Source organism: Bufo bufo, chromosome 3 (genome assembly GCF_905171765.1).
Source record: "Bufo bufo chromosome 3, aBufBuf1.1, whole genome shotgun sequence".
NCBI classification, from domain to species: domain Eukaryota; kingdom Metazoa; phylum Chordata; class Amphibia; order Anura; family Bufonidae; genus Bufo; species Bufo bufo.
In genome coordinates, this window is record NC_053391.1 from 354,587,414 (window position 1) to 354,612,890 (window position 25,477).

The window sequence follows — 25,477 nt, forward strand, 5'->3', positions numbered from 1 at the left end:
GTTGCATGTAAAGTGTTAAACAGCCCGGATCGGCACTCCTGCCGGTCTGGGCTGTTAGAGCAAGGCAGCGGCTCTAATTTGAGAGCCGGGTCCCCGCTCCCCGTGGGACCCATGCAGCGCTTAGACTGGGCCGCTGTAAAATAGCGGCGGCCCAGCCTAAGGCCACTTAGTGACCGCCGTAAAAAGGCGTATGGGTGGTCACTAAGGGGTTAATGAATATTTAAATCTAGCTGTACTAAATTCCTTCCCTAATCTGTGTTATGTTATGTGTAGATTTATGTTTATAGCAGGTACTTGATCATTGTATTTTTAATATTATTGTATTGTCATCTTAAATGGGTTATCCAAGGCCTATAATTCCCCCCCAAATGCCCTTCATATAGATTGTACTTACCCCGCTCCCCGGCACCCGCATTGCTTCTAATGTCGTCATGGCCGCCGCTGCATCTCCCCATCTCGCAGATGAAAACATCCGACGTCGGGGATGGGGGGGGGGGGGGTGAGCCAATAGCAGGCCGTGACAGGGATGAGCCTCCCTAGCTATATATAAATAGCCTCCATCTTGTCGAGTAAGGGTAGTTTACCCCTTGTACGTACCTATTGGTAAGGCTTTCTGGATTTGACTGACTTTCTATGGAATTTATATTGATAAAATATACATGCACTCTCAAAACAGACTTGTTTTTTGGGTTAGCTATGGTTTAGTCCACTATGAATGTCTAATGACTTTTGATATTGACCTGAAACTTACACAGTATGCTTTCTGATTCCAGACACTGACTTCACAATGCTGAATTATTTAGCATTTTCTAGTGAATCTGTCACATAGACTAAAAATAATACCTTTCTCCTCACTGTCAGTGCCACGGTGGTTGGGGTTGCATCCACCACTGACCACAGTTACAAATGGCTGAGTTTTGAATATTGGCACTAGTTTCTTACTTACTAGTTTTTTGTATACACAGTAAAGCTTTACTACATTTTATGGGTACGTTGTGGGCTCATTTCTTCTATGTAGGTTGTTTGCTTCTGAAAAGGGTGTATTGCTTCAGCACCCACCACACTTTGAGACGGACTGGCCATCCGGATGTGAGTTCAGCACCCTGCAGCCTGGGAATTGCAGAACGAGTTAACAAGCATTCATAGGAACACTTGTTAGCAATTACCTGGTGGTGTAAAGATGCCGATTACCCGATGAATTAGCAAAAAGCTTGTTCATTGGGTAATAGATCATTTGTGCAAACACAAAAATCGTCGTCTGCAAACAACATTCTACTGCCAGCAAATAACGAGTCAGTATGGCGATGAATGATGGCATTAGTGATCGCTCCTCCCCATACTGTGGAGGAGATCACTGAATGTAAATGCAGCGGTCTCCTCCACTGAAGAGCAGGCGATTGCCGGGAAAGAACGCTTCCTTTCCTACAATTGCCTGCTGTATCGTCCCATCTAAAAGGATCTTTAATGAGAACGGAATTGCATACCTTTGGATATTTGGGAAATTGCAAAGTGTACTTAGAGTGAGACTCAGGGAGGATTACTACCATCATTACTGTTGTCTATAAACAGCTATTTGGATAAGCCTACTCTGTAACATACCTTGGAACCTATTGCTGCTACCTGTACTACAACTCCCATCATCTATTTAGTAAAAGAGAGACTCTAATTATTGCAACCAAACAAGTGTACCATCATCCATCAGTCCCTACCTGACTCCGCTCTCCTGCCTTGCAACTCATCACCACAAACATCTAACATCCAATGGCACTCCAGCCACCATTAGGCAAGATATTCAATACCAGGAGTGCCACAAGCTGAAGAAGAGTGGTGGACCTCCATTTATTGCATGGCCCCTTGGAGTGAACATAGCCACCGTGAATCATCACCACTCCTATCAGTGCCACAACTACCACTCCCCTCCTCCCGGGCTTGCTGCAAACCCATGTTCATGTGCCCATGTGCCCTATGAGGCAAATTTAGATATTTGAAAAATGCGATAAAAGACATATCAGAGATGACCATGCATTTGTTGGGGAAAATTTAATTTGAAAAGCAGCTGCCTTTGTATGAAAACTCTTTTGATCATAATGTTTTGCGTTGAAGTTGTTGTCTCATTAAGCCATCCCCTGTCAATTAGTTAGTTAGCAGACAGAGGTCAGAACAGGCAGAGTTCATGCGATTCCAAAATATGAATCTGAAGTCAGGGCAAGCAGTAAGGGGTCAATGCCGTAGACAGGCTAAGGTCAGGAAAGGCGGAGGAGTATTAAAGGCGGAGTCAGTTAACAGGCAGAAGTTCGGTAGACAAACAGAACAGCTTCACTAGTTAAACTAGGAACCTAAGCTCAGGCATCTTCAGGAGCTTAGGTTCCTAGTTTACTAGTTTAACTAGTGAAGCTGGAAAGCACCTTAAAGGGAACCTGTCACCGGGATTTTGAGTATAGAGCTGAGGACATGGGTTGCTAGATGGCTGCTAGCACATCCGCAATACCCAGTCCCCATAGCTCTGTGTGCTTTTATTGTGTAAAAAAAACGATTTGATACATATGCAAATTAACCTGAGATGAGTCAGAGCTTGAAAAATATGACTCTTCTCTGGTCACACAAGTAAGATATGACTCTTATGTTAATTTGCATATGTATCAAATCGTTTTTTCTACACAATAAAAGCACACAGAGCTATGGGGACTGGGTATTGCGGATGTGTTAGTGGCCATCTAGCAACCCATGTCCTCAGCTCTATACACAAAATCGGGTGTCCGCCTGGCCGTGCGGAGACAAGCGGATCCGTCCAGACTTACAATGTAAGTCAATGGGGGCGGATCCGTTTGAAGATGACACTATATGGCTCAATCTTCAAACGGATCCGTCCCCCATTGACTTTCAATGTAAAGTCTGGACGGATCCGTTCAGGCTACTTTCAGACTTAGAATTTTTTTCAAACTATAATGCAGACGGATCGGTTCTGAACGGATCCAAACGTCTGCATTATAGGAGCGGATCCGTCTGAGCAGACATCAGACGGACCCGCTCTGAACGCTAGTGTGAAAGTAGTCTAAAAGAACACTGAACAGCAGGGAAAAGCAGAGAGGATTAAACATGTATTTTCACAGGCATCTTTAAATATAGCTACAAAATTATATTTTTATCTATTACATAATATTGTTATTGAAGCACATTTAAGTTTAAAGGGGTTGTTTGCTTTTTTAATATTAAATACCTTTCCTCAAGATAGATCATCAATATCAGATCAGCAGGGGCCGACTGTTTAAGTGAATAGGAAGGAGCCATCCAATTGAGGTGAATGGGGCGGCTGAGAATTACCCTGCTTGCCGCTGCAGTTGCAACGGCAAGCAGATGAACAGTGAAGAGAAGGCAGTGCTCGTGCTTTTTCTTCAAACAGCTGATTGGCGGGGGGGGGGGGATTGAGGATAGGTCATCAATATTTAAAAAAGCGGACAACCCCTTTAATACCATACTGGTTAGCAAATTTTATCTCCAATATTCTTGCCAAGATGCTGAACCAAATAAGGCTGGGGTACCAGGATCACCTCTCGGTGTACAGTGCTACGACATCCAGAAAGACTGTCTACTCTTATCCTGGACTCCTCCAAGTGATGATAGAGGCAGCCCCGTAATTGGTTACTTTATTGAGAGGTAAGTGCACTGTAAAACCAGGGATCGGGATTCTAAGGACAACTACGCATAAATTTTACTGAAATGTGTAATAGTCGTAATAATTATCTGAATGGCCACATTGCAATACTTTTGTTTGTGAGGAGGGGGGATGGATTACAAGAATTATCCAAGATTAGAGAAACATGGCTGCTATTTTCTAAAACCAGTGCCAAGTCTGTCTATAGGGTCTATGTGGTATTAAAAAGTTATCTCAGGCTACTAAGAAAAGCAGTGGATAATTTGCATGCTTAAAGGGAACATGTCATCACCTTTATGCTGCCCATACTAACGGCAGGTGAGTTGATTTCAGCGGTCTGTCATTTATAAGTTAAAAGGACACTCAAAAGCCTGCCATCCATGGATTCTGTCAGTGTTTTGATCTGTTCACCATCAACATTGCGTGCAGCAGCAACCACAGCCTCCCAGACACTGTTCAGAGAGGTGTACTGTTTTCCCTCCTTGTAAATCTCACATTTGATGATGGACCACAGGTTCTCAATGGGGTTCAGATCAGGTGAACAAGGAGGCCATGTCATTAGATTTTCTTCTTTTATACCCTTTCTTGCCAGCCACGCTGTGGAGTACTTGGACGCGTGTGATGGAGCATTGTCCTGCATGAAAATCATGTTTTTCTTGAAGGATGCAGACTTCTTCCTGTACCACTGCTTGAAGAAGGTGTCTTCCAGAAACTGGCAGTAGGACTGGGAGTTGAGCTTGACTCCATCCTCAACCCGAAAAGGCCCCACAAGCTCATCTTTGATGATACCAGCCCAAACCAGTACTCCACCTCCACCTTGCTGGCGTCTGAGTCGGACTGGAGCTCTCTGCCCTTTACCAATCCAGCCACGGGCCCATCCATCTGGCCCATCAAGACTCACTCTCATTTCATCAGTCCATAAAACCTTAGAAAAATCAGTCTTGAGATATTTCTTGTCCCAGTCTTGACGTTTCAGCTTGTGTGTCTTGTTCAGTGGTGGTCGTCTTTCAGCCTTTCTTACCTTGGCTATGTCTCTGAGTATTGCACACCTTGTGCTTTTGGGCACTCCAGTGATGTTGCAGCTCTGAAATATGGCCAAACTGGTGGCAAGTGGCATCTTGGCAGCTGCACGCTTGACTTTTCTCAGTTCATGGGCAGTTATTTTGCGCCTTGGTTTTTCCACACGCTTCTTGCGACCCTGTTGACTATTTTGAATGAAACGCTTGATTGTTCGATGATCACGCTTCAGAAGCTTTGCAATTTTAAGAGTGCTGCATCCCTCTGCAAGATATCTCACTATTTTTGACTTTTCTGAGCCTGTCAAGTCCTTCTTTTGACCCATTTTGCCAAAGGAAAGGAAGTTGCCTAATAATCATGCACACCTGATATAGGGTGTTGATGTCATTAGACCACACCCCTTCTCATTACAGAGATGCACATCACCTAATATGCTTAATTGGTAGAAGGCTTTCGAGCCTATACAGCTTGGAGTAAGACAACATGCATAAAGAGGATGATGTGGTCAAAATACTCATTTGCCTAATAATTCTGTACAGGGTGTATATAAGTAGCTCAGCCCCCTTCCCACATGCCTCAGTGTTAAGGTCCTTGTGACCTGCTAAGGTTCCTGATATCTGCTTGTGTTCCTGACTTGTACTTGTATTCCTGGATTCTGCTACCTTTTTGATCCCTACCTGCTTGCCTTGACTCTCCTGTTGCTGATCCCAATTGCCTAACCTGTACCTGTGCTGCCTGCCCTGACCTATTGCCTGTTTGACTTCGGCTCTGTCTCATCCTTCGGTCCTGCACTGTTGCTCCTGGTAACGACTCAGCCTGCTGACAACGCCTGTACCTCTGGTACCTTGCTCAGGCATCTCCTGGCCCGCTTGGACCATCTGACTCATGTGCCAATCCTCCTCAAGAGGTAGCGACCTGGTGTTCCCCTCGTAAAAGTCTATTTCCACCATCAGGGGTACTGTGAAGGTCGAGGGCTTCACTTAGACAACGCCCTTAGAGGAGGTAGGACACGTGGCACAGTGGGTTCACACCCACTGGTTCGTGACAGTACACTGAGGCCATGGACCCCACTGGTCAACCCAAGCCTGTCGTTCAGGAATTGTTACATGAAGTAAGGTGTCAGAGCGAACGTCAGGATGTCATGATGCAGTTCATGCAAAATGTTGCTGCTCGTCTGGATGCCATTGCTTCTCCAGCTACTGCAGGGTCGCCAGTCGCTGCTACTCCTGCAATTCCCACACTGGTGAATCCGGATTTGTGTGCAATTCCCTCTGCCATCATGCTATGGTGGAGATCCAAAAACCTGTCGTGGATTCCTGAACCAGTGTCTGATCCACTTTAAATTGCATGGGCAGAAGTTCCCCACTGAGCGGTCCAAGGTTGCCTTCATTGTGTCCCTGCTGTCTGATGAGGCCCTTGCTTGGCCAAACCCTATTTTGGGAACATGGAGGTCCAGAGACCACTAATCTGCAGTCTTTCCTGGCTACCTTCCGGCTGGTCTTCGAAGAGCCCAGCTGCATGTTCTCCACTGCATCAGCTCTGCTGCGTCTACGACAGGGTTCCTCGTCTGTGGGTCAGTACGCCATCCAGTTTCGTACCCTGGCTGCTGAACTTGCATGGAACAATGAAGCTCAACTGGCAGTGTTCTCGGAGGGTCTTTCTGACCGGATTAAGGATGAATTAGCTGGTCGCGACTGTCTACTCTGAATGACCTGATCACCTTGGCCACAAGGATAGATATGTGTTTCAGGGAACATTCTAAGGAGGTCGCAGGCACCCAAAGACCACCTCGCTTGGCTCCATCCTTCCAGAGGCCAGTTCTTCCTCTATTGTCCGTCCCATCTGAATAGCCCATGCAAATAGAGCCTCTTTGATTGTCTGACCAGGAATGTTTACGCCGCAAAGCAGAGAACCTGTGTCTGTATTGTGGAGGCAAGGCCCACTTTGTGCGTAATTGTCCACAGAAGCCGGGAAACCTCAATGTATAGGATCAGTTGGAGAGGTGGTCCTAGACAAGGAGAAGTCCTCTCCGAAACTTTCAGTTCCGGTGACTCTCTCTCTTAAGGGAGTCACACTGTCTGTGCCTGCATTCTTGGACTCTGGGTCAGCCGGTAACTTCATTCATCAAGCTCTGGTCCATCAGTACCGGTTTCCTACCATCCGTCTAGAAAGACTTCTGTCAGTGGCTTCCGTAAATGGACTGCCACTCCCCAAACCTGTGCTTTCTATAACTATGCCCCTTAAGTTGCAAATAGGGGTTCTGCATTCAGAGATTATCTACTTCTATGTGCTGCCAGCATCCATGAATCCAGTTCTTGACTGGCACTCCGGTCAGATTCTGCATTGGGGATCATCCTGCCAGTCCACCTGCTTATCAGAGGTCTGACCTGCTTCCTCTCCTACTGTACCTGTTGACCTGCCTGGACATCCCCAGCAGTATGCCAGTTTTGCGGATTCAGTAAGAAAAAGGCCAAGACCCTGCGACCTCATCGTCCTTATGATTGTCCGATTGACCTTCTGCTGGTGCCACTCCTCCTCGTGGTCGAGTCTACCCACTCTCACTTCCTGAGACCCAAGCGATGTCTGATTACATCAAGGAGAATCTCGAGAGGAGGTTTTTCCGGAAATCTACTTTACCAGCCGGTGCTGGGTTCTTCTTTGTGCACAAAAAAGATGGATCCTTACGGCCCTGTATCGACTATCGAGGTCTGAATAAGGTCACAGTCAAGAATCGATACCCTCCTCTGCTAATCTCCAAACTCTTTGACAGGATCCAGGGAGCTAAGGTCTTCACAAAATTCGACCTGCACGGCGCATACAACCTTATCCGCATTCGAAAGGGAGATGAGTGGAAGACTGCTTTCAACACTCGTGATGGACACTATGAGTATCTCATCATGCCCTTCGGTCTGTGCAATGCTCCCGCAGTATTCCAGGAGTTGGTAAACTAAATCTTCTGGGACCTGCTCTATGTCTGCGTGAGAGTGTACCTGGACGATATACTGATCTATTCTCCAGATTTGAACAGTCACCGGAAGCATGTACATTTAGTTTTACAGCGGTTGAGAGAGAATCGACTTTAAGCAAAACTCGAGAAATGCATCTTTCAAAAATCTACCATACCGTTCCTCGGATACATAATCTTGGATGCCAGGTTGCAGATGAATCCTGAAAAATGTAATGCAGTAATGGACTGGCCCCGCCCACAGGGTCTTCATGCTATACAGCGCTTCCTTGGATTTGCTCATTTTTATCGTAAGTTATCAAACCACCCAGGCTGTTACCTCTTCCTGTTCTTGATGCCCCATGGCAACACATTGCCATGGACTTTGTTACAGATCTGCCCATTTCTGCCAGATGTACAGCTATCTGGGTAGTCATGGACTGCTTCTCCAAGATGGCACACTTTGTTCCTTTGGCTGGACTGCCCTCGGCTGCTGAACTTGCTAAACTGTTCGTGAGACACATATTCTGCTTGCATGGTTTACCTTGGCATATTGTTTCCGAACGCGGAGTGCAGTTCACCTCTAAGCTCTGGAGAGCTCTTTGCCGACTACTCGAAATTGAGCTGGACTTCTCTTCCGGTTATCATCTCCAGGCCAATGGGCAAGTAGAGTAGGTCAAATATTAGAGAACTATCTCTGGCATTTTGTTTCAGCCCAACACGACAACTGGGTATATTTGCTACCTTGGGCTGAATTCTCCTATAACAACCACTCTAGTGAGTCTACTGGATCCTCTCCATTCTTTGTCGTTTATGGACAACACCCTCGTTGTACTCTCCCTGTTTCTACATCTTCTGGGGTACCAGCTGCGGGTTCACCATTTAGGGATTTTTTTAATATTTGGCGTGACACCAAGGACTGCATCAACAAAGCGGTGACCCGCATGAAAAAGAATGCAGACAAGAGAAGAAGAAAACTGCCTCAGTTCTCGTCTGGAAATAAGGTATGGCTCTCTTCTAAAAACATCTGCTTCAAGTTTGCTCCTAGGTTTCTTGGACCCTTTGAAGTATTGAGGAGGATCAATGAAGTGACATATAAGTTACGTCTGCCTCTCTCTCTATCTGCGCATTCCCAATGCCTTCCATGTGTCCTTACTAAAACCAGTAGTCCTTATCCACTTCTTGACGGCTCCTCCTACTCCAACTCCGGTATCTGAAGATTCTGATGAGATATTTGAGGTCAAAGACCTGGACATCAAGAAGCTTGGCAAGAAGACCTACTATCTTGTGGACTGGAAGGGCTTTGGTCCTGAGGAGATATCTTGGGAACCAGAAGAGAACATTCATGCTCCGAACTTGATAAAAAGGTTTCTGTTTCGTCGTGGACTCAAGAAGAGGAGGCGTAAGGGGGGTACTGTAACAGCGGCAAATGTGTGCCGCTGTTCCCCTGCTTAACGTTGCAGTCCCGGGCACCGTGTTCAGGGGTGATCTGCTTCAAATGCTTCCCATTCACCACTATCTGTGTTGGTACTGTTGTTCTGGGATCCGCTCCACAGTTTCCTCTCAGCCCTGGCTACAGCATGCTTGCTGCTTGTCCCCTGGAGCACTTCCTTAAGAGTCGGGGTGCGTCACTTCCTGTGCTTTATGGGTTAGGTCATGTGACCTTGCTGACCAATCCTAGCCCTTCTGCACATATATAAGTGGCTCAGCCACTTAACAGATGCCTCAGTGTCAAGGTCCTTGTGTCCTGTTAAGGTTCCTGATATCTGTTTGTGTTTAGGTGTTCCTGACTCATACTTGTATTCCTGGACTCTGCTACTTGTTTGATCCCTGCCTGCTTGCCTTGACTCTCCTGTTGCCGACCCAGATTACCTGACCTGAACCTGTGCTGCCTTCCTTGACCTATTGCCTGTTTGACTTTGCCTCTGCCTCATCCTTCGGTCCTGCACTGTTGCTCCTGGTTAGGACTCAGCCTGATGACAACACCTGTACCTTTGGTACCTTGCTCAGGTACCTCCTGGTCCACATGGACCAGCTGCCTCAAGAGGTAGCAACCTGGTGTTCCCCTTGGGAAAGTCTATCCACACCATCAGGGGTACTGTGAAGATTGAGGGGTTCACTTAGACAACGCCCTTAGAAGAGGTAGGACACGTGGCACAGTGGGTTCACACCCGCTGGTTCGTGACACAGTGTATGACTTTATTCAACAAGGCACTATATGTACAGTTGCAAGAAAAAGTATGTGAACCCTTTGGACTGATATGGATTTCTGCACAAATTGGTCATAAAATGTGATCTGATCTTCATCTAAGTCACAACAATAGACAATCACAGTCTGCTTAAACTAATAACACACAAATAATTAAATGTTATCATGTTTTTATTGAACACACCATGTAAACATTCACAATGCAGGTGGAAAAAGTATGTGAACCCTTGGATTTAATAACTGGTTGAACCTCCTTTGTCAGCAATAACATCAACCAAACATTTCCTGTAGTTGCAGATCAGACGGGCACAACGGTCAGGAGTAATTCTTGACCATTCCTCTTTACAGAACTGTTTCAGTTCAGCAATATTCTTGGGATGTCTGGTGTGAATCGCTTTGTTGAGGTCATGCCACAGCATCTCAATCGGGTTGAGGTCAGGACTCTGACTGGGCCACCCCAGAATGCGTATTTTCTTCTGTTTAAGCCATTCTGTTGTTGATTTACCTCTATGCTTTGGGTTGTCTTGTTGCAACACCCATCTTCTGTTGAGCTTCAGCTGGTGGACAGATGGTCTTAAGTTCTCCTGCAAAATGTCTTGATAAAATTGGGAATTTATTTTTCCTTCAATGATAGCAATCCATCCAGGCCCTGACGGAGTAAAGCAGCCCTAAACCATGATGCCTCCACCACCATACTTCACAGTTGGGATGAGGTTTTGATGTTGGTGTGCTGTGCCTCTTTTTCTCCACACATAGTGTTGTGTGTTTCTTCCAAACAACTCAACTTTGGTTTCATCTGTCCACAGAATATTTTGCCAGTACTGCTGTGGAACATCCAGGTGCTCTTGTGCAAACTGTAAATGTGCAGCAATGTTTTTTTTGGACAGCAGTAGCTTCCTCTGTGGTATCCTCCCATGAAATCCATTCATGTTTAGTGTTTCACAAGTCGTAGATTCGCTAACAGGGATGTTAGCATATGCCAGAGACTTTTGTAAGTCTTTAGCTGACACTCTAGGATTCTTCTTCACCTCATTGAGCAGTCTGCACTGTGCTCTTGCAGTCATCTTTACAGGATGACCACTCCTAGGGAGAGTAGCAGCAGTCCTGAACTTTCTCCATTTATAGACAATTTGTCTTACTGTGGACTGATGAACAGCAAGGCTTTTGGAGATACTTTTATAACCCTTTCCGGCTTTAAGCAAGTCAACAATTCTTAATCGTAGGTCTTCTGAGAGCTCTTTTGTGCGAGGCATCATTCACATCAGGCAATGCTTCTTGTGAAAAGCAAACACAGATCTGTTGCGTGTTTTTTATAGGGCAGGGCAGCTGTAACCAACACCTCCAATCTCATCTCATTGATTGGACTCCAGTTGGCTGACACCTCGCTCCAATTAGCTCTTGGAGATGTCATTAGTCTAGGGGTTCACATACTATTTCCACCTGCACTGTGAATGTTTACATGGTGTGTTCAATAAAAACATGGTAACATTTAATTCTTTGTGTGTTATTAGTTTAAGCAGACTGTATTTTTCTATTGTTGTGACTTAGATGAAGATCAGATCACATTTTATGACCAATTTGTGCAGAAATCCATATCATTCCAAAGGGTTCACATACTTTTTCTTGCAACTGTATATATGAACATAAGGACTTTGCTGTTAAAAAGCTCATTTACATCCTGAAACAAAACTAAAAAGTCTTTAATTAAATCCTGAATTTGTTGTATGTAATTTATCTACAAATAAGCCTACTCAAAAGGGTTGTCCCAGAGTTCTACGGAGCTTGAATGGACCTGCCACTCCATTCAAACGGGGGACTGCTGCATTTGTGATGTGTTAGTGTCCCAGTACCTGTGATTGTGGACAATGCCTTTAAGGGTTCTTTATCACATGCATTGAGTTTTCTATTTTTCTGATCCATCAGAAGAACAGAAAATGTGAAAAAAAGAAAATCTTAAATTAATCAAAAGACTGATGCAAACAAAACATATTCCTTTATTTGTGGCAGAAAGAAAACTACTGCAGACAATAATTTTAATTCCGTTAAAATATGTGGATACATGACGGAGTGGACACTAACGGATCATAATGAATGCTGTAAAACACCCATCAAAACAAATGGGGCATAAAACAATATTTCTGATCTTCTGATGGATCAAGCTCAATGCAGATGTGAAAGACCACTAATGTGTGCGTAAACATTCAGAAGAAATATTGACTTACTTGATTATTTTCTCAACAATATCTTCCCTAATGTAACAACATTTTATTTCTTTACTAAAAAGACTTGATGCTTCAACAAATGAGTGGATACAATGCAATAATATTCCAGCAAAAATCTGCAAGTTTCCTGTAAGTGGACTTACTGAAGGACATACATATCAATTCCGAGTGAAAGCCCTTAATAAGGCTGGCCTTAGTCATCCTTCAAAGCCTAGTAAACCTGTGACAATGGAAGATCCAGCTCAGAAGGAAAAAATCATAGGTGTGTATAAGAATTGTTGTTTACATGCTGACATTTTGTAATAATCCTTTAGATTTCTACTCAATTTGTACCTGCAACTTTAAATGAGTTTTCACACTTCATGAAATGGCATTTATAATGTAGAGAAAGTACATACAAGCCACTTACTAATGTATTGTGATTGTCCATATTGCTTCCTTTGCTGGCTTGTTTCATTTTTCCATCACATTATACACTGTTCATATCCAGAAGTTACAACCACCCTGTAATCCAGCAGTAGTGGCTGTGCTTATATATTATAGGACAAAGCATCGGCCTATGTACACTCCCATGGTCCCAGCCACCAGTGAGATCAGTGGTTTTTCCTATAGTGTGCAAGTACGGCCACCGCTGCTGGAGTATAGGGTGGCCCTAACCCCTGGAAATGAGCAGTGTATAATGTGATGGAAAAATGAATCAAGCCAGCCAAGGAAGCAATATGGACAGTTAACAATACATTAGTAAGTGACTTTTATTAACTTTGTCTACATTATAAATGCCATTTGCTGAAATGAGACAACCCCTTTAATATACATCCATTGCCAGACAGAGAAATATAGCATGCAACATTCATCTGCCTGGCTCAGAAGGAAATGTGTCAGAAAAACTGATGCTAATGGACACAAAAGCTATAGAATTTGTTTTCTCTCTTTATATTTTCTAAAGCAGATATTATATGAATTGGTTGTGCAAGAATGGAGGGAGGGAAAATTTGGCACCCCCCTCCCCACACACACACACACACACTCGGCCAGACCTGTAAAGGGAAGCTTACTTACCTACGCCAAGACGCTGGCTCCCATTCCTTCTCCTCCTGGCCTGCGATGCTCCGCTAGGCTCCCTTGCAATTAGAAAACTATAAATTTGGCAAGAGCAAATAGTTGCTCTTGTTTTGTCTAATATGTGTCAAAGTGTATGGGTATTATGTATTCAGACAATGGTGTGCTCATCCGGTGTGGAATATATACATTTGAAAGATATATAAGTTACTAAGTTCTTACTTCCTTATTCATTTTGTCTATCCAGTAGTTCCATATGATGAAGCAAGGGCAATAACAATCAATAAAGAGGATCTTGAAGGTAAATATGTAGATAAAGGAGATATCCCATGATGTATAAATGAATTCAAGGAATAAGTGTGAAGAAAACCAATAAAGGCCATTGAAAACAGAAGATATACCCTATAAAATGTAGGGTTTTCTATGTTTTTTTTTTCCATTTATATATTTTTTGATTGACTTATTTTTCACAATCAATTTCACATTATCCCTTCAACAACATCCTACTGTGACAACTATGACTATTCTCTGCACATTATTCTCTCCTGTTCAAAACAGAAGATGTCAAAGTACCTGGATCACCCAAAAATGTTCATGCCTCTGAGGTCAATGAAGAATATATTGTGCTTTCATGGGACGAACCTGATCCATGCGTCAAGGACCCTGTTAAATACTACGTAGAAAAGGTATATACTTAACTATTTAAACTTAACATTGCCATTAAGAGATGATGTCGGTAGACAAAGATAGCGCATTTATAGTGTTCATTCTGTCACGAATCATGTATGTGTTTATTCAATATTTTCATTGATGTGTATTTACGTGTCCACATTACATGTCAAGTGCCTTGAAGGAAGCAACAGATGGGAGAGGATTAACCTGGACACACCTCTCCATTCTCCACGGTTGTCTGTGATGGATCTTGATAAAGGCAAATTCTACTGTTTCAGAGTACAAGCTGCAAACAAACATGGAATCAGTGGTCTATCTAAGCCGAGTTCCCCAATCACTCTTAAAACTACATTAGGTGACTGCTTTGGTTTTATCTTTACATAAATTATCTGTTTAATTATTTGTTTAAATATTTGTACAAGGCAGTTTCACAAAAATATATATATTATAAAGGGCATAACTCATGACCAAGCAAATCTGTCTGAAAGTCTGATATATCTCAAGGATATATTAATTAAATCCATAAGAAAGTAGAACAAAACCAAAATAGTTCACAGGTAGTGATGGGCAAAATAGGGGAACAGAAGGCAAAAAAAGGAAGAAAAAAAAATCATGGTTGAGGTAAATTATGGATACGGTAAAGGGATTTTAGTCCAATGCAAAAACTATTAGAATCTTTGCCACGGGACTAAGCATATATTACAAACATCAATAATACACTTGTTATTTTTACTATGATACAGTATGATTATTTACGGATTTTTCTATTTCAAATACAAAAAAGCAGGAGTGATTGTCTAATGGTATTAGAGAGCCACAATAATGGACAACTGCCAATCTCATTTACAGAAGTACAAGGTACTGCAAATATTTTAGAAATTCCCTTATTATCTTGGCCAAAACCCCCACAAATAAACATATATAATATATAGTCTAAAGCTGGTTGGGGGAGCTGAGTACTGAATATGTAGGATTTCAACAGCACAATCCTTGTGTTCTCTGGGAGATTCGCTACTGCCAGTGGAGTCTGACAGCGGTTTTCTCCCTTGTTGCCATTCAGAACACATGCAAGGTCGTGCTCACAACTGCATATAAAGTGGGGCAAAAATAGTATTTAGTCAGCCCCCAATTGTGAAAGTTCTCCCACTTAAAAAGAGGCCTGTAATTTTTATCATAGGTACACCTCAACTATGAGAGACAGAATGGGGGGAAAGAATGCAGGAAATCACATTGTAGGATTTCTAATGAATTAATTGGTAAATTCCTCTGTAAAATAAGTATTTGGTCACCTACAAACAAGCAAGATTTCTGGCTCTCACAGACCTGTAACTTCTTCTTTAAAAGGCTCCTCTGTCCTCCACTTGTTACCTGTATTAATGGCACCTGTTTGAACTTGTTATCAGTATAAAAGACACCTGTCCACAACCTCAAACAGTCACACTCCAAACTCCACTATGGCCAAGACCAAAGAGCTGTCTAACGACACCAGAAACAAAATTTTAGACCTAAGCCAGGCTGGGAAGACTGAATCTGCAATAGGCAAGCAGCTTGGTGTGAAGAAATCAACTGTAGGATCAATTATTAGAAAATGGAAGACATACAAGACCACTGATAATCTACCTCGATCTGGGGATCCACGCAAGATCTCAACCCCGTGTGGTCAAAATGATCACAAGAACGGTGAGCAAAAATCCCAGAACCACACGGGGGGACATAGTGAATGACCTGCAGAGAGCTGGGACCAAAGTAACATAGGCTACCATCAGTAACAAACTACGCCGCGAGGGACTCAAATCCTGCAGTGCCAGATGTGTCCCCCTGCTTAAGCCAGTACATGTCCGGGCCCGTCTGAAGTTTGCTAGAGAGCATTTGGATGATCCAGAAGAGGATTGGGGGAATGTCATATGGTCAGATGAAACCAAAGTAGAACTTTTTGGTAAAAACTCAATTTGGAGGAGAAAGAATGCTGAGTTGCATCCAAAGAACACCATACCTTCTGTGAAGCATGGGGGTGGAAATCATGGTTTGGGGCTGTTTTTCTGCAAAGGGACCAGGGCGACTGATCCGTGTAAAGGAAAGAATTAATGGGGCCATGTATCGTGAGATTTTGAGTAAAAACCAACTTCTATCAGCAAGGGCATTGAAGATGAAACGTGGATGAGTCTTTCAGCATGACAATGATCCCAAACACACCTCCTGGGCAACGAAGGAGTGGCTTCGTAAGAAGCATTTCAAGGTCCTGGAGTGGCCTAGCCAGTCTCCAGATCTCAACCCCATAGAAAACCTTTAAAGGGAGTTGAAAGTCTGTGTTGCCCAGCGACATCCCCAAAACATCACTGCTCTAGAGGAGATCTGCATGGTGGAATGGGCCAAAATACCAGCAACAGTGTGTGAAAACCTTGTGGAGACTTACAGAAAACGTTTGACGTTTGTCATTGCCATCAAAGGGTATAAAACAAAGTATTAAGAGGAACTTTTTTTATTGACCAAATACTTATTTTCCACCATAATTTGCAAATAAATTCTAAAAAAAATCAGACAATGTGATCTGGATTTTTTTTTCTCATTATGTCTCTCATAGTTGAGTTATACCTATGATGTAAATTACAGGCCTCTCTCATCTTTTTAAGTGGGAAAACTTGCACAATTGGTGGCTGACTAAATACTTTTTTGCCCCACTGTAGTAGCGTTTACTACTCTGGGGCAGCCCTATACAGTATGGAATAATAATTGGCAAATAGTAACAAAGAGGTCCAAAGAGGACAAAATGAAAAGCATGGCACTCACCAATAAAAACAATGGTGCACATTTATTATTATTACAGTTTTAGGCATGAGTCTTAATAAGGACCTTCACTGGTGGTGGATCCGCCAAAGTTATGTAAAGGCTGACCTCTACATAACTTCGGCCTATCCACCGCTGATTCTAAATGTTCCTGTCTCACATTTAGACAATTTTTTACACCTAAAACAAGCATAGAAAATGATGAATGAGACAGGCCTGACAGTCCATCCCCTACCCCGTCCACAACACACCTGCTTTTAAGACCTAGCGTGAGAGGGGAAAAGTTGCAGATTGTGTCAGAAATACGCCTAATATAGACGTATTTCTGTTTAATAAATGATCCCAAATGTCTTATTTAATTTTTTCATAAAATACAGCACAGGCAGGAGGAATCTGAAAGAGCAGGAGACGGTCGTCTCGTGTATTACCACGTTTCCTCAATACCTTCCTCAAGATAGGTCTTGAGGAAGGGTGGTAATACGCGAAACAGTCGTCGCCTGCTCTTTCACATTCCTCCCACCTGTGTTGTATTTTATGGAAAGATTAAAGAAAAGACATTGGGCCAGATTTATCATTAGCTCAAGTCAGAATAATGGAGTGAAAAAGTCGCAAATTTTTGCGCAATCGCTAAAACTGTGCAAAAATTCGCGACTTTTTTCTGCTCTGCACTATGCTCGCCAGTTTTCTGAAAGTGGGTGTGTTTTCTTATGTAAATGAATCTCTAGACAGATTTACTATTGCGACTATTTAAAAAGTCACAAAAAAATGCGCAATTTCACTCCAGTGAGGACCATGCTTATCTTATGAGACTTTTTAATAGAACATGCGACTTTTTCATAAAGACGTGCGACTTTTGTAAAGCTGCTTACTGACGGATAAACTTCTACCGTCAAACCACATTTATTACAGTCTTAAAGGGCCGATCATAAATCTGACTTGGCTAAAACTGACTTTAGCCATATGTGAAAGTGGAGTGAGCTGTAAGAGTAATGCTAAATCTGGCCCATTGTTTTTATTAGTGAGTGCTACGCTTTTAGTTTTGTTCTTTCTGGATTTATGGAAGCTATATGAGTGTAGACCACCACCTATATTTTGAGGTCTACATTGTAAACATACTCCAGATAGATGCGAAGCAGTGCCGAATGTTTTCCTTTTAGTAAACAACAAGTTATTGGTACAGTAGTGCCGATTAGTCTCCAAACTTGGATCACATAGTACTTACAGTAGTGCCATTTCTCACCATAGTACCCTTAAAGAAGCATGAGTTAAAAAGTAGTACAACAAAGTAGTAATTACTCAAACCTTTCACAATCACCAATAATATTTTGCCAGCCATACAGCAGTGTCCACTGAGTAGTTTGTGCTACATGCCCATAAAAGTTGCCTGAAATAGCACTGCCCATACACAGTTCTGAGCAAAAATAGTATGCCTGTCACTGTGCCACTTAGAGTCAGGTCCATAAATATTGGGACATTGACGCAATTGTAACATTTTGGGCTCTATACACCACCACAATGGATTTGAAATGAAACAAACAAGATGTGCTTTAACTGCAGACTGTCAGCTTTAATTTGAGGGTATTTACATCCAAATTAGGTGAACGGTGTAGGAATTACAACAGTTTTAATATCTGCCTCCCACTTGTTAAGGAACCAAAAGTAATGGGACAATTGACTTCTCAGCTGTTCCATGGCCAGGTGTGTGTTATTCCCTCATTATCCCAATTACAATGAGCAGATAAAAGGTCCAGAGTTCATTTCAAGTGTGCTGTTTGCATTTGGAATCTGTTGCTGTCAACTCTCAAGATGAGATCCAAAGAGCTGTCACCATCAGTGAAGCAAGCCATCAATAGGCTGAAAAAACAAACCCATCAGAGAGATAGCAAAAATATTAGGCGTGGCCAAAACAACTGTTTGGAACATTCTTAAAAAGAAGTGTAGTGTACGGGGACTGTAATGCCCGTCACTACAAAAGGGTCACTTGGTGTGCTGTCGTCCCTCCTTAATTATGGGGAAGTTGGTATCTGTCATTTTTATAAATTGTCATGTAATGCAATGCTATGTATTTCCCTGTTACTGTGACACTTGCATGTACAGGCCTGCTAGGGGTGTCATTCCAGCTTCTAGTCACTAGAGGGAGCTAGAGAGCCCTAGTTTATATAAGGCCCAGTCAGGGAAGGGAAAGTCAGTCTAAGGTTGAGAGTCTAGTCTAAGTGTCTGTCTAAAGCTGCAGCCTGTAGTCTGAAGCTGGAGCTTAGACTATGTCAGAGACAAGTCCAGGCCTGAAGCCTGCGGAACAGGAGAGGGTATGGCAGTCCCTGTAACCGGGTTCCGAAACCAAGGAGAAGGTTCCCCTCCTGAATATATATATATGCAGAAGCAGGAAGACCACTGTTCAGAAGTTTCTAGAGCCTGAGGAAGCTGAAAGGGAGACAGAGGCAAAGCGCAGAGAAGCAAGAGGTACTCAAGATAACAGAGGAGGTACTTTATAAAGCTAAAACCAAGGATATACGCCAGAGTTAAGGTATTGGACCTTGGAGAAGATTTGCTATGTTCCAGGATCAGTCAGAGATAGAGTGCAAGCTCCTGTACTGCAAGTCCTGTGTGTTTAACACTCTGTAGTCACCTTGCTCAATCTGTATTGCCTGCATCGACCGTATTGAAAAATCAACTGTATGCAAAGGAACTGTACTTCCGTTAATGTCTCTCTGAAAACTACTAAAGTTGGAGTTCTGTTTTAACATCACGGTGTTCCTCATTTATTCCTGCTATCAGCAAACGGCGTGCCACCGTTTAATTGGCACTGGCGTCACGAACATTTTCTACCATCACCTGCCCTTGCAGAGAGTCAGCCGTCTCAGGTTAGTGTCATTGCACTACTACACCCAGAAACTCTATTACACACAACTTGAGTACGCTGCACCTCTCTTTTGGCGTCACGAACAGGATACGCACGCTTTCTAGTGCAAGAAGCGTGAACTTTGTGCCTTATACAGTTGCCCTGTGACCAAAGTGACATATTGCTTGTTTTATTAAAGTGGACTTTGTGAACTGAAAAACATACCCAAAGTGTTCCTAAAACCTCTAAAAAGCGCTGTGCAGTGTTGCGCTATCAAGAGGAAGAAAATCGCCGCATTGGAGTGTGGTTTTGTGGACTTTTTACAATCCTGCTTGCTGTCAGTGAATAGACAGCGTTTCTTGCTAAAGATGGCCGATGAGCTTGCTGCATTTATTGCTGCGTCATCTTCGTCCCGAAAAGGCGGGAAAAATTGGCGCCTTTCTGAGGAAATAGCGGGAAGGAGTTCAAGGTCAGGCGCCACTGCTTATCTGGACATTTGCATGTCTGCCAGCATGGACACCGCCTTCCATATACTGAAATACCTGGGGGGCGGCCTCCCAGTGCAAGGGGAGGAGCTGGCTGAGTTAATTGACGCAACCCTATCGCTCTCCAGAGAAGGATCGAGCATGTTGGAAAGTGAACAGAGCGTTGCTGCAACGTCCGCACCTGAGATTCCAAAGATGAGTGATATTGGTGTAGAGCCAGAGGAGGCTCCACCGGCCTACTCTCCGGGACCGGAGAAACCCGCCTGCCGCCCAAGGGAGAAAGAACCGGAGCCCTGCTATGGCTCCTGGAGAGACTTCTTTCAGCCCTCTTTTAAATGGTCCTCACTCATGGCGGAGATCCGGGAGGCCGCAATAAAGCGAAATACCAAGACCAAGATCTACTATGAAGAGTTGACCAAGACAATCCATGAAAGACACACCAACACCCAACCCCGCCTGGAAAGGAGAAAGGGAGTGGTGGTGTCCTTTGACAAAACCCGTGGCTACGGGTTCATACAAGATTACCTGACTGGCAGAGACTTATATGTTAATAGAAGGTCTGTCAAGAGAGACTACCTCCCTTCCTATCAGCACAGCCTCCGCGAGGGAGAGGAAGTGGAGTTCACCCCTGCCGAGAGCCTGAGAGGCCCTTATGCCACTGCCGTGACCCGTCCCAAGCGAGAATCTGAGGACTGGGAGGCAGAAGAAGAAGACTACTCTGGCTGCGAGCGGGAACCGGAACGCTCTCCAGAGCCGGCCCATCACGCCTTCCAGGAGCGGAGCTCCTTCATTGGGCCTAACGTCTTCTGGCAGCCAACCGTGTTGGAAAAATGGGTGAGCCCTTACCCTTCCCCCGAGCTGCCTCGTCGGGAGAAGACCATGCAAGAGATGGAAAATCTAAAGGGACTTCGAAATACCTTTGAGAACATCCGGAGGGGTCGGAGACCCGATGCATCGCCAGAACCTGCAGAGGCCGAGTCCGCGCCATCGTTGATTGTACCTGCGCCGGCGGCGCCAGCAGATGACAGCGACTCTGATCCGGAGAGCATCGGTGAGCAGATTGTCCGGCTGGAGGAGAAGTTGCGGGAGCTGCGCAAGATCGCGACCGCCAGGATCCAGACGCCGCCAAAGGAGGACGAGGTAAGGGTGCCTGTCACCACCCGTAAAGTACCTTCTGCTGTCACCGCTCCGCCAAAGCCCCAAAGAAGACCCCCTGTTGCTGTGAATTGCCGCACGGAGCCCACCGGACCGCTTGAGGCGGCGGTAACCGCTCCAATCCATCCCACCATTATCATGCCGGGACCGGTACAGTCCAACCAAGGGTTTACCCCTAGGCCCATGGGGCCAATACCTATTAGGGGCCCCTTTACTCTGCAGCTGCCCCCTAACACTGTTATGTGGGCCCATCCTCCTGTAGAGGAATACTACAGGCCATATTTGCCAGCAGGGTCAAGTGATTATGATATGCCTCTGTAAACCAGCCTGCTAGGCCTTTTGATTTATTTCATCAATCAATGAGGGTATTAACCCTTCCAGGACAGGAGTCCTATGTTCCCTGGTTGTTTGTTGCTGCTGCCAGTTTATCCACGGCTCAGTGGTGGGTGTTGACCACTGAAGTAATAAAGTCAACAAAGCCAAGTTTGTTTCCAGGACCTCCTGCCTGCTTTTGCTATCCCACGCCAAGTTGTGCCTGTTCCTGAGTTGCACCTTTTACCCTTACCCCCCTTTTCAGGTTGATCAGGGGTATTACAGCACTTGTTTATATTCTACAATTTTATTGTGCAACTTCATACTAAGGAACCGTGCCCGGAGACAGACTCAAAAGAACCTGAGCCTCTGAGATTTTTGCTCTTTTAAAAGGAAATGTGCCCAGAGATGGACTCCACCGCATGAGAGCCTCTGTGATTTATTAGGAAAATAACCTGGGTACGGACTCATGTTTGTTCTTTGAGCCTCCAAGAACTTTTATACTGTTTTATCTATTTTGCTGTTCTAGTATGGACTTATTCATTGTCATGGACTATCCTGGTTATAATGTTACGCTGTGCCAGGTCAGCGCCCCTGTTCCATTCACTATCCTGAGAGAAGAGAACGACGCCCCTTGTCACCAACCTTCACCTTTGCCAATTGGACCTGATATGAATGTAAATGCAGATGAATTACATGTATGTATGCCTGCATGTCTCTTTTTTCTGTTTCAGGTAGAGATTCCAGTTGGGCGAGCCCTGATGGAGTACGAGGTCGTACTCAGCTTAAAGCAGTGGGGTATGTAGTGTACGGGGACTGTAATGCCCGTCACTACAAAAGGGTCACTTGGTGTGCTGTCGTCCCTCCTTAATTATGGGGAAGTTGGTATCTGTCATTTTTATAAATTGTCATGTAATGCAATGCTATGTATTTCCCTGTTACTGTGACACTTGCATGTACAGGCCTGCTAGGGGTGTCATTCCAGCTTCTAGTCCCTAGAGGGAGCTAGAGAGCCCTAGTTTATATAAGGCCCAGTCAGGGAAGGGAAAGTCAGTCTAAGGTTGAGAGTCTAGTCTAAGTGTCTGTCTAAAGCTGCAGCCTGTAGTCTGAAGCTGGAGCTTAGACTATGTCAGAGACAAGTCCAGGCCTGAAGCCTGCGGAACAGGAGAGGGTATGGCAGTCCCTGTAACCGGGTTCCGAAACCAAGGAGAAGGTTCCCCTCCTGAATATATATATATGCAGAAGCAGGAAGACCACTGTTCAGAAGTTTCTAGAGCCTGAGGAAGCTGAGAGGGAGACAGAGGCAAAGCGCAGAGAAGCAAGAGGTACTCAAGATAACAGAGGAGGTACTTTATAAAGCTAAAACCAAGGATATACGCCAGAGTTAAGGTATTGGACCTTGGAGAAGATTTGCTATGTTCCAGGATCAGTCAGAGATAGAGTGCAAGCTCCTGTACTGCAAGTCCTGTGTGTTTAACACTCTGTAGTCACCTTGCTCAATCTGTATTGCCTGCATCGACCGTATTGAAAAATCAACTGTATGCAAAGGAACTGTACTTCCGTTAATGTCTCTCTGAAAACTACTAAAGTTGGAGTTCTGTTTTAACATCACGGTGTTCCTCATTTATTCCTGCTATCAGCAAACGGCGTGCCACCGTTTAATTGGCACTGGCGTCACAAACATTTTCTACCATCACCTGCCCTTGCAGAGAGTCAGCCGTCTCAGGTTAGTGTCATTGCACTACTACACTCAGAAACTCTATTACACACAACTTGAGTACGCTGCAGAAGGAACTCAGCAATACCAAAAGACCCTGAAGACCACAGAAAACAACTGTGGTGGATGACCGAAGAATTCTTTCCCTGGTGAAGAAAACACCCTTCACAACAGTTGGCCAGATCAAGAACACTCTCCAGGAGGTAGGTGTATGTGTGTCAAAGTCAACAATCAAGAGAAGACTTCACCAGAGTGAATACAGAGGGTTCACCACAAGATGTAAACCATTGGTGAGCCTCAAAAACAGGAAGGCCAGATTAGAGTTTGCCAAACGACATCTAAGAAAGCCTTCGCAGTTCTGGAACAACATCCTATGGACAGATGAGACCAAGATCAACTTGTACCAGAGTGATGGGAAGAGAAGAGTATGGAGGAGGAAAGGAACTGCTCATGATCCTAAGCATGCCACCTCATCAGTGAAGCATGGTGTTGGTAGTGTCATGGTGTGGGCATGTATGGCTGCCAATGGAACTGGTTCTCTTGTATTTATTGATGATGTGACTGCTGACAAAAGCAGCAGGATGAATTCTGAAGTGTTTCGAGCAATATTATTTGCTCATATTCAGCCAAATGCTTCAGAACTCATTGGACGGCACTTCACAGTGCAGATGGACAATGACCCAAAGCATACTGCAAAAGCAACCAAAGAGTTTTTTAAGGGAAAGAAGTGGAATGTTATGCAATGGCCAAGTCAATCACCTGACCTGAATCCGATTGAGCATGCATTTCACTTGCTGAAGACAAAACTGAAGGGAAAATGCCCCAAGAACAAGCAGGAACTGAAGACAGTTGCAGTAGAGGCCTGGCAGAGCATCACCAGGGATGAAACCCAGCGTCTGGTGATGTCTATGCGTTCCAGACTTCAGGCTGTAATTGACTGCAAAGGATTTGCAACCAAGTATTAAAAAGTGAAAGTTTGATTTATAATTATTATTCTGTCCCATTACTTTTGGTCCCTTAACAAGTGGGAGGCACATATGCAAACTGTTGTAATTCCTACACTGTTCACCTGATTTGGATGTAAATACCCTCAAATTAAAGCTGACAGACTGCAGTTAAAGCACATCTTGTTAGTTTCATTTCAAATTCATTGTGGTAGTGTATAGAGCCAAAAATTTTAGAATTGTGTCGATGTCCCAATATTTATGGACCTGACTGTATATCTTCCATGTTCCTGCACTGAAGTACATGTGAGCAGCCATTCAGAAGACATTGTAGCTTTCTCTTCCTGTAACTATAGTCATTGCTATAATTTCAATTCACTATAATCACTGTGTATAAATCTGCAGAGGCTCTCATGAAAATTACACTCTTTTTAGCCTTGAAGGTTTGGACATCAATCTATCAGATATTTTAAATATGAATTGTTAGTATAAAAATATTAGAACACCAGATTAATAAATAGCCCATTCTTTATTACATTTCTGAAAATATACATTTCGTCCCCTTACAGTGGTCCCACCTGCACCTGGGAATATTTTAGCCCTCCGAGATACAAAGACATCTGCAGTAGTACAGTGGGAGAAAGTTGAGCATGAGCCAGAGATTCTAGGTTATTACTTGTACAGTCGAATGGTAGGGGAGGATGGCTGGCAACCTGTAAACAACAAGCCACTGCAATGTACAAGGTAAGTTCATGAATGTGATCCTCCAATTCAAGAAAAAATTTATGCATATTAACTGGGGAACAAATAAAACACTTCCAATTGCTGAGCTCCTTCTCTGCCATCCAAGATGGCCACCCCACTTTTCAGACAACCTGATGCACACAATAGATCAGCTGTTCTTTATTGATAACTAGCAGAAGGGGCCGGCTTCGCTCGGGTATATTTAATCTATTTTATTTAATGTTTGCGTGTGTCGTTAAAAGATATCAACACTATCCACTATAACAGTGACATCTACAGCACCCCGCCCCCAAAACAGTGACCTCCACAGCCCCCCACCCCTTAACACTGACCCCCCACGCAGTGCCCCATCCCTTAAAATTGGACCTCAACAGCAGCCCACCCCCTTAACTTTGACCTTTACAGCAGCCTTCCCCTTTAACAGTGACTTTCAGAGCATACCACTACCTTGACAGTGACCTGCACAGGGGCTCGCCCCCTTAACAGTGGCCTTTACTGGATCTGGGGCGTGTCCTTTTGAACAGCTCACTCTAAGACAGCAGCACAGTACTGTCTGAGTGTGATCTGCAGGGAGAAAGTCACCATTCCTCCCACCCCTGCAGCTGACAGAAGTTGATTTTTACCTTCATTTTTTCAATCCGCGTCGGTTCAGGAGTGGGATGGGGCATGGTCTAACCAGATCTGGGCGTGGCTTAGCTGGACCTAGAAGTTGATTTTTAACT

At 44.0% G+C, this 25,477-nt stretch overlaps 1 protein-coding gene across 3 annotated transcripts in view; it reads left to right on the top strand.

Annotated features, from left to right (window-relative positions):
- The window catches only part of MYOM3 (myomesin 3), a 191,574-nt gene that overhangs the window by 99,780 nt on the left and 66,317 nt on the right, over positions 1-25,477 (top strand). The window contains exons 11-16 of one of the 3 annotated variants that reach the window (XM_040424500.1): positions 3,513-3,654; positions 12,107-12,306; positions 13,351-13,404; positions 13,662-13,789; positions 13,947-14,130; positions 24,581-24,755. In XM_040424500.1, the coding sequence (XP_040280434.1) occupies positions 3,513-3,654; positions 12,107-12,306; positions 13,351-13,404; positions 13,662-13,789; positions 13,947-14,130; positions 24,581-24,755 (883 nt within the window). The remainder of the gene's footprint in view (positions 1-3,512; positions 3,655-12,106; positions 12,307-13,350; positions 13,405-13,661; positions 13,790-13,946; positions 14,131-24,580; positions 24,756-25,477) is intronic. The other 2 variants (XM_040424502.1, XM_040424501.1) reach the window with 2 other exon arrangements.